The sequence below is a fragment of the Loa loa genome (assembly GCF_000183805.2).
Source record: "Loa loa unplaced genomic scaffold supercont3.11, whole genome shotgun sequence".
NCBI lineage: Eukaryota > Metazoa > Nematoda > Chromadorea > Rhabditida > Onchocercidae > Loa > Loa loa.
In genome coordinates, this window is record NW_018108191.1 from 111382 (window position 1) to 120378 (window position 8997).

The 8997-nt window shown below is 32.3% G+C and overlaps 2 protein-coding genes across 2 annotated transcripts; one reads left to right on the forward strand and one right to left on the reverse strand.

Annotated features, from left to right (window-relative positions):
- Positions 1-2075: 2075 nt before the first annotated feature.
- Positions 2076-2750, reverse strand: LOAG_10156 (hypothetical protein; the record flags this gene model as incomplete). Its single annotated transcript, XM_003145683.1, has 3 exons — positions 2076-2241; positions 2371-2493; positions 2691-2750. Coding segments are annotated over 3 exons (348 nt in total), but the record flags the coding sequence as incomplete, so codon positions are not given.
- A 2185-nt stretch (positions 2751-4935) lies between these two features.
- Positions 4936-8525, forward strand: LOAG_10157 (hypothetical protein). The gene is made up of 7 exons (XM_003145684.2): positions 4936-5079; positions 5618-5734; positions 5995-6088; positions 6414-6543; positions 7062-7142; positions 7409-7598; positions 8058-8525. The coding sequence occupies exons 1-7, from the start codon at positions 4951-4953 to the stop codon at positions 8157-8159; spliced, it is 843 nt and encodes a 280-aa protein (XP_003145732.2). The 5' UTR covers positions 4936-4950; the 3' UTR covers positions 8160-8525.
- Positions 8526-8997: the final 472 nt, after the last annotated feature.

Sequence of the window (8997 nt, forward strand, 5' to 3'; positions counted from 1 at the left end):
ATATATATATATATATATATATATATATATATATATATATATATATATATATATATATATATATATATACATATATTCTTATGGATCTCGAGGAGCTTAATTTAGAAATAAATCCTTTCAAATAAAATAATCTTTCATTTCATTGGCAGTAATTTCGCTAACATTTTAAACATTGTGGGTAAATTAGTTAACCTGTTGTTCCTGAAATTTATGTCATTATCTTAAACTATCCTTCCCTTCCTTACTCTCTAGTTTCTATGAAGGCAGTATAGCGTCGGATTGAATGGCCATCCGAAGCTACAAATTATAAAGATCTTTTAAGTAAAATCACTTGCTTTAGTGACTGATCAGTTAGTTCTTAATTTTCTTGCTCTGACCGAGATTGCCGCATAATCTGGCGTGATTTTCAAATCTGAGTTATCAGCCATTTGAGAAGCTTTTCCTCTAGGATTTTAATTCAACTGGGCTTTTAGATCGGAATAAGCTATGCTCATTATTTGTACATCGATGAAGGTTTTTTGAAACTATTGTTGACATTGAGCCCTGGGTACTGTGAAATCCTTTCTAATCATTATTACTTTTGTTATCACTCTTATATTATTATTATTAAAAGTGTGCAAAAGTGTGATGCATTTTGAACTATCCCAAGTAAGAAATTTTTTAACCTGCAGTTTTGTAATTCTGGTATTTCCATTGGATGCGCGATTCAAATCCATTTCAGTTTTCGTCTTAACTGCATCGTCGACCACCAGCAGGTGCACTGAATTCGATTTATACTTTTGAGATGACGATGAAAGTGTTGGCTCCAAGCACTTTTCGTCTACATCCTCATTTCCAATTAAAAGTATTGGTGGCTGTAATCATACTTCACAATTACAGTTTGATTTCCTACCACAATGAGCTTAAAGATCAATAATTTGACAAGTTTAAAAGATTCACAAAGCATTATCTCAGTACATTTATTTGAAATTTTATAGTTGAGTAAGCCGATAACTGACTAAGGTAAGAACGGGAATTAGATTTTCACCTCTGCCGCAGGCAAATTATATCGGTGGTTCTTAATGGAGGTATTAGCACTGCTGAGAGGATACTTTTCTTTTGAAAATGCAAAATGCTTTGCTGTTGCTAGCCAAATATCTCCATTAAGGCTCTTTTTTTAATTATTCAAATTATTTCAAGAAATTAGGAAGATGTTAATTTGGAAAATTGCGAGCAAAACCCATATATTTGTGCTCCACATTTTAAAGTTATATTAAGTGATTTTCAATTAAAATAGTGATTTCAGGATAAATTTCCAACACCACATTACTTAGATAATAAAATAAACATTTGAGCTTTATGGTTCTTAATTGAAAGTAACATTTCTATGCTGTTACTTTGGATAAAGAGAATTCTTGTAATAAGCTGTTTGATTTAGGCTCCAAACTTCGAAATAACTTTGTCGAGATAAAAGAATGAAAGGGAAAAGGAAGCTTCAGGATTGTTAATAATTATCAGAAATATGAAAAGTAGCAAATTGAATATATCGCAAATTTTAAATGCTATTTCAGGTGCATTTTTTGACTCGCTTGCACTAAATGCTACTATTTGTCTAATGTAAAAAAGCTATGTAGCAGCAGAACTTCAGAATTTTTAGAGAGCTAGCGTTTGGGATCCCATGTGGACTCTGGTCATCAATCTCTGGAAGTATTTTATGTCGTCAGAAATCTTTCTGGCTGCTGCATAAAAAAAAATACATCTATATTAATATAAATAAAGAATACTGAAGTAGTTTTTCCGGTCACGAATTTTTTTTTTAGGTATTGAAAAACTTTCCTTATATCTGAAGGAACAAATGGCATTTAATTTAGAGGAACATAACTCATTTCGTCGATATGTTCGGGTAATTGTTTGAAAAACAGAGCATTTCACCAAATATTCATGATATTCCTCTAAATTAGATACTAAAATCAAGCTGACGGTGAAATTTTCAAACGAATTTCCAAAAAGTTCTTCTCATCACAGATTTCAAAAAAAAAAAATTTCTGCACTATAATTAAAATTAATTTTTTTGTCCTAAGCGTTTTATAATATACCTGTTACCGACTCATTGTACTGATATACCTTAATTTTATTTTCTATTATTTGAAAATCAAGCGCCACATCACATAATTGATTAACCGATGACTGTGATGAGGCTTGATAAAACAATATTACACCATGCGCCTTTCGAATTGACATTTGTCGCGCTCCTGTATGTTCCTAAAATTGTTTCCGATTTACTGTAACGTTCGGTCTTCTCGATGATATTTGGACGCTTAAAACTGAAAAAGGAAATTTTATTTTAAATTGCTCAAAAGTAGTATCTGCTTAGAGAATATATTTACTTACCAAACCCGGATCGATCAGTTCAACAGTAGCTTCTGAACCATCGACAATATAAGTTAAATAATAGGTGTCTTCGTAGGTAATATGTCTTTCGCACTGTACCGCTGTCGATTTGATTCTTTCCAGCTGTAGCCGGAAAATTTGAAGCAGGTTTTGAATGCAGAAGGAAATGTGTATAAATGAAGCTCATTTGAGCAACGCTATCATATGATGCATTTTTGATCGGCCTCAGCAAATTGTACGCAGTGTGCTAGAATTGGGTCATAGACATTTTACTAGAATTTAATTTAAAAAAAAAAAAAAACAATTCAACAAAATCTCACCAGTTCTTCTTTTTGAGATGAGCCTATGAAAACGATCGTTAATCCCGAATTTTGTGCCATTTGATAACGTCGAGTAAACGAATATACAATTAGACAAGTGAACAATAAATGTTTTCTATCTTCCCAACTATTCGCAATATCAACTTCCTAAAATGTCAAGTTATTTTTGATGTTTTGTTAAGCTTATCAAATGTTTCTGGAATGATCAATAGTTTCCATGAATTTTGAAAAAGATGAATGATATGTGAAAGTTCTTCGTATACCACATTGTGTAAGATAACTACTTTATTTGAAAGGAAAAGGACATTTTATTGAGTAAAAAAGTGAAAGAAATTCGACACATATTAGACATTTGATTTTAAGATAAAGGAGAGGATATTAAAATATTGAAATTTCATTCCTTCTTGTCAAATACAAAAAGAAGTTTCAAATGTGCACGTTGAAGTGCACGTCTATTAACAATTCGAAATGAGAATTCTCGACTTTCGCAGCAAGAAATAACACTACTTTTCAGGTCTCGATAATTGGTCCAATTATTAATGTAAAATTCATATAATCAAGTGACAAGCAGAAGTGACATGGATGGAATTTGAAAACTATGCTACCCACAAGGAGAACATTGGAAAGACAGAAAACATTATCATATAAGACTGGGAGGAATGGCAGTAAAAAAGTAGTACTGAATGATTTATGTTCCAAAAACAAGAAATAAGGCTCGTAATTATTCCCTAATTACTAATGTGAAACATTTAAATAACTGTGGTTATGGCCAGCGTTGTTTTTCGCGCAAAGAACAAAGATTCAATGTTAAATGAAAAGATATCAATAATCGAAAGCGAATAAGTTACACTTATTTTAATAATAAATGATTCAATGTTTGAAGTCTTAAAAAAATTTAAGAAAAGGAAGGATAAAGACAAATGGACAAAATGATTCATTATGAATGAATGGTTACGCTAACAAATATTAATTAAATTGAATTTTCATTACTTTTTGATCATTTACATCTTTTACACCCTATTTTAATATTTCTAAGTAAAATGTACATTTTCTGAGCGGCCATCAACAGTGTCATCAACTGTCAACTAACTGGATTTCAATGAACGACTTTTCCTATGACATTTATGCTATACTACTATTTAATAATTTGTTAAGTAAGAAAAATCTCAAAGATCTTCTTAATATTTCACATTCCGTTTTTCAGCAATAAACTACTATTGCTTCTTTTAAGTTCTTTATAATAACCGTTTTTTTTTTTATCTCTTATTCATTATACCGGATATTCTGGATCATGAAAAGATGCAGTAGGTAAAGCTGTAAGTTACATATTCTTTATCAGTTGTTTCACTGATTTCTCTTAAATATCAATCTTAAGTGATCACAAGATTGATAGAACCTGTAATAACGGCTAATAACGGCTAATTAACCTTTACCTGAAGTTTTACTTCCCTACTTGAAAATCCTCCGAAAGATTAGTGCTTTCAAAAGGCAGAAACAAGTAAGTAATTTGAATCGACTAATAATTCCATTTTATAAGGTATGTTTAGAAAACAGAAAAAAAAGCATATGAAAAGGCGCGGTTGAGAAGAGGAAGTACAGTAGCGTCACCACGGTAACTCATTGCTTATAATCGGTTCAGTGCTTAATTACTATGAAAAACACGCCATTTTTCATTTAATAATTATTTCGAAATCCTTATAAATACCTATTTTTAATCAAGTGACAAGCAGAAGTGACATTTGTTGATTAGCTGAATTGAGAGAAAGTTTTGAAAGAGATTCTTAGTTCAAATAGAAAAATTAAAAAGTGATAAATGAAATTGAAATCATCAAATTCTTCAATCGAATACCTCCCAAGGTAAGCATGCAAAAGACCACCTACTGAAGAATGGAAAGCTATCGTGAGATTAAATTTTCATCTCAGGCAAGGATCATAGTTGCAGGAGTTGTGGCACGCGACGTAGTTTATGAAAAGCACAAAGGGTCGATCGGTTGTTTTATAAGGGATTGGAGAAGCATGGCGGATAAGGTGTAATGTGATGTCACACTGCGTGACCTTTTATCAGCGTAAACATCAGGAGACTGAATCGCTTGATCTGTTAGCCTTAAATCGGGATCCTCCTTTTGAAATACCGCTGAAGACATGAGAAGTCATGATCACCTCCGGTAGTCCGTTAATTTGGCCCTGAAAAATGGTGAGTTTAATGCGGAATTCTTGGTTTTTTTTTTCATTTTGTATATTGTGTTTCAAGAAACAATGAATGGTTGCTGAGATGAGCGAAGTGTTGATGACCCGTTCCTCAGATATGGATGATGAAAACAATGTTAATCCAATCACTTCTGTGATTATTGTTGCTGATAAAAATCGATGTCCACGTCGATTCACTCCGGTATGTGAGTTGTGTAGTTTCGAAGTTCACCTTTCTTAACTCATACATCTCTAAATTAGCGTAAATGTAAGCCGTGTTTTTATGTCACTTTACCGCTAGGGAACTTATATGAAATGGTTTAGCCTTTATCTTGATACTAACACTGAATTTGCCATGATCTGAGTTGCAGTTTTTCAAATTTAGTTTAAATCAGTTAGGCAAAACCTATATGTAGTGCTTATTGATGTATTTCATTTCATTACATCTGCAAATGAATAATAGGCTGACAAGGCACATGATTCAAGTGCGAATTATGTGTTTTAAAACTGCACTGTCTGATTCATTTGATTGGGCCTGTCTGATTCATTTGATTCGTTTCAGTTATATTCGATGAAACTAACGTAATTTACATAGAACTACATTGAACTACACTTAAATAAGTTGTGATATCCATTACATAATAACTATATGTTTTTGTTTTGTTTGTTGTGCCCGTATATTTTTGTTCTGTAAATTTTTTAATGCATTCAATTGTTATTTTTGCTGAATTTGGCTTTAGATTACAAAAACGTTCGACGAACAGAATGATGCTGATTTGTGGAGGGAAAGTTCATTCACTTTTTTTAGTCGACCTGTACGATATTTGGCAGTCAGTAGAGACACTCCTCAAAACACAGTATGTTTTAAGACTTGGAGATTCCAGCGCAGCGTAGTGTAAGTTGTGTAGTTTAAAGGATTTATTGTAGGAGTTGATATTCGACTCGGATTTTTGTTCTTGCCAGCTGTGGTTCGTGAAGAACTTCGGTATCCAATTTCTTTTTATTTGGCTATAGAGATTTGTCAGTTTTTAGTTCGGAACTTCGAGTTTGTATCATGAAGTAGGACGTGCTTTTATTTGATATATCATAAATGAACCGAGATTATGTTCTTTTTTAGGTTAGTACACATGTTGTGACCGATTTATGTGTCGTAAAGGACTCCGATCCAATTCCCATGGGTTTTATCGCCATCGATTATACAGCCGACTCAAGTAAGCTAATAATATCAGGATCACATTTAGTTCTCGTTTCTTTTAGTGGAACAATATATTTTTAAAGCTTTTCAGTTTGTTATTGCTACTTTTTGAATGTCGGTTTGTTTTACTTCTGAATAGGTGATCTGTTAAAATTCTGTCCTTTTTGGATTTTTGGATTGAACACGGGGTTTTCCAGTTGCTTCCCAGTAGTGTGTAACAACAAAGATTGCTTCTTCCATAAGTACTGTTCAGCAGTAAATGACATTTTTTCTTATATTCTTGAAAGTGTTGCATCAGATATTATCTTTGCTTCTTCGCTTTTTATTCATAAAGCTTCCAGAGGAAAAAGCTTTACGTAAAAAATATCTTTGTGTGCGTACAGTGGCTCGAGATGCTGTTGTTGATGCTGTTGGAGAAATAGTGCTGTTAAGTAAGATGAGAAAGCCACCCAAGAATTATTCCTGTGCTGGGTTTGTATAATCTTCGATTATATAATATTTTTTGATTTTGAAAGTACTATTTAAAGTTGTTGTTAGGAAGGAATTGTATTAATTGAAGGAGTTCATTAATGGATAATTTATTCATAGATGTTTTTCTTGATCATATTCTTCATACCATATTCATTGTTTTAAACTGATTGGCTATTCGCTGAGTTTTGATTAAAACGTAACACTGCTTCAAGTTTATCATTGATGTTCGGAAGATTTTAGAATAGCCTCAGGGAGCATGGTTTTGTCAATAAAAATTATTGTTTAAAAGGAATCCCTGCTAGACAAAATAAATTCTAACTACGTAGTGTGAGGGTATGGCCCTCCAAAGGACTGTAGATTTTGGAATAGGGGCCCAAATTTCCTCACTTTATCTTAATTTATTGGTTTATTCAGTAAAAAATTCCACTTCGTTATAATTTTTATTGGCGTTTGTATATGATATATCATGTGAAGAATACTGAAAACTAGGTTCTTCTATTTGGATTTTTCGATTTCAGTGAAGTAGATGGTATTTTGGTATGCTTCAAGCATATTGTAATCCCATCATCATTTGGTGTTACAATACCTCGTAGCAGATCGTAAGTTGTACAAATTTGATATTTTGTTTTAAGCATCTATTAGAAAGTTTCAAATGTTTGGTTTTTTCAAAATAGAATTGTTAAAAGAATTTATGAATTTAGCTTTGCATGTCAGCCATTTATCATTATATCTATTTTAACAGTGTTTTTCTTTACTTTCACTATTTTTTTCCTTTTATTTAATAACTCTTATCGATTCTAATTCAGAACAAGTCTTTTTATCAAATTTCAAATCGAAATATCATTTCGGAACATACTACTTGCAGCACAACTTCTGTATTATATCCATCCGTCAGGACTAATGAGTTTCGACATTCCAGTCCTACGCTGGACAAAACAAAGATGACTAGCGTTACAGCAAATGCATTGACTATAAAAGCGGGTGTGAAACGAGGTGTGGAGGATGTTCCTTTCAGACTGAACCCCCAGGTTGAAAGCATCATGGCTAGAGATAAGGTAAGGTATCTATGAATTGAATGGGAAATATCCAAATTTTTACTGAAAAAAAATCCTTTGGATAGATTCTTTGAATTTGTGTTATTTTGGTTTCCTTGAGTTTCCTAACAGTTTTGGGTGATGTTTATGGTTTTATAACGATTATGCTTTCCTGCTATCTATAAAGTTATTAAAAATATTGGTTTCTCCCGGTTGAAATGCAGTGATACACTTTAGTCAAGTCCAAGGAATACTCTCTAGCATATATCCACCTTGTAGCATATACGGATATATACCTTGTAACATACATGGATATGCCTTAACTTTGCCAATTTCTGCATTTCAAAATAAGATATTTAAAGATCATGGAAGAAGACCGTGTAAAATTATAATAATTTGCCTCTTAAATTGAATTTTAAGTTCAAAACCATCCATAAATATGGCCGTCAAACTCTTGAGCTTTAAAGGAAATTGTTTTAGTTGGAGATGTTACCAGAATTAAAGAAATGCGATTCTGAACAATTGGACCGTGATTACTGTTATTACTTTACTCTAGAACGGGCAATGCTTTCTAATTCTTGATTCTTGATGGTATGGTTTTTACATATTGCTGTTAATTTCATTGTTAAGATATTTGCACGCCTCATCATTGAAATTACAGAAGAAGAAACTAGTCGGTAAGTGTCAGCGCGATTGTAGCTCAATTTCAGTACATTTCTGCGCCATACAGGATTCTGCCCTGTGTTTTAATGGCGAAATTTAAAGCCTTCTTGACTCTTTTCTTCTTTCATAACAATTTTCTCCTTCAGCTTGACCCTTGAATTTTGAAATTATTCGTGAGACTCACGAGACACTAGTCTTTCCTGGGATTTGTTGGAAGTCGTTGTTTTCCTGACCTGTTTTGTTTTAATATCACCTTTACGAGCTGTCTATTGGTAATTTTTTTTTGATTTCCTTCACGAGAAGTTTTAATTTTAAGTAAATTTGAGCTTAATGGATTGCTAAAATTAAAAGGTATAATTTGAATTTGATTTATTTCAGATGTAACGCTAATTGATTTTCCTACAAAAGCATTTTGTCGAATATAATTGTATAAACTAGTATCTGAATATGGATTAAATTCTGATGAAATTTCGACCCCTCAATATGTTATGTTTGAGGTTTCTGCTTATCATCGATTGATTTATGAAAATTTCACTGTCGATCTTCTTCATGCTTTGTAGATTGTAAAGTTTTTTCTCGATGAAACAAAGGTATTTTACAAGGAAAGCGGCTGACATGAAGGAGAAGCTTGTTGAATAGTAATTGCGAAAATCGAACACTGATGGCTTGTTATCTTACTTTAGTTATTTAGTGTCATTAGTCGGTAATAATTATATTCTATGTCTATGCTTTGGAGATTATTGTTTTGTGTGTGTTA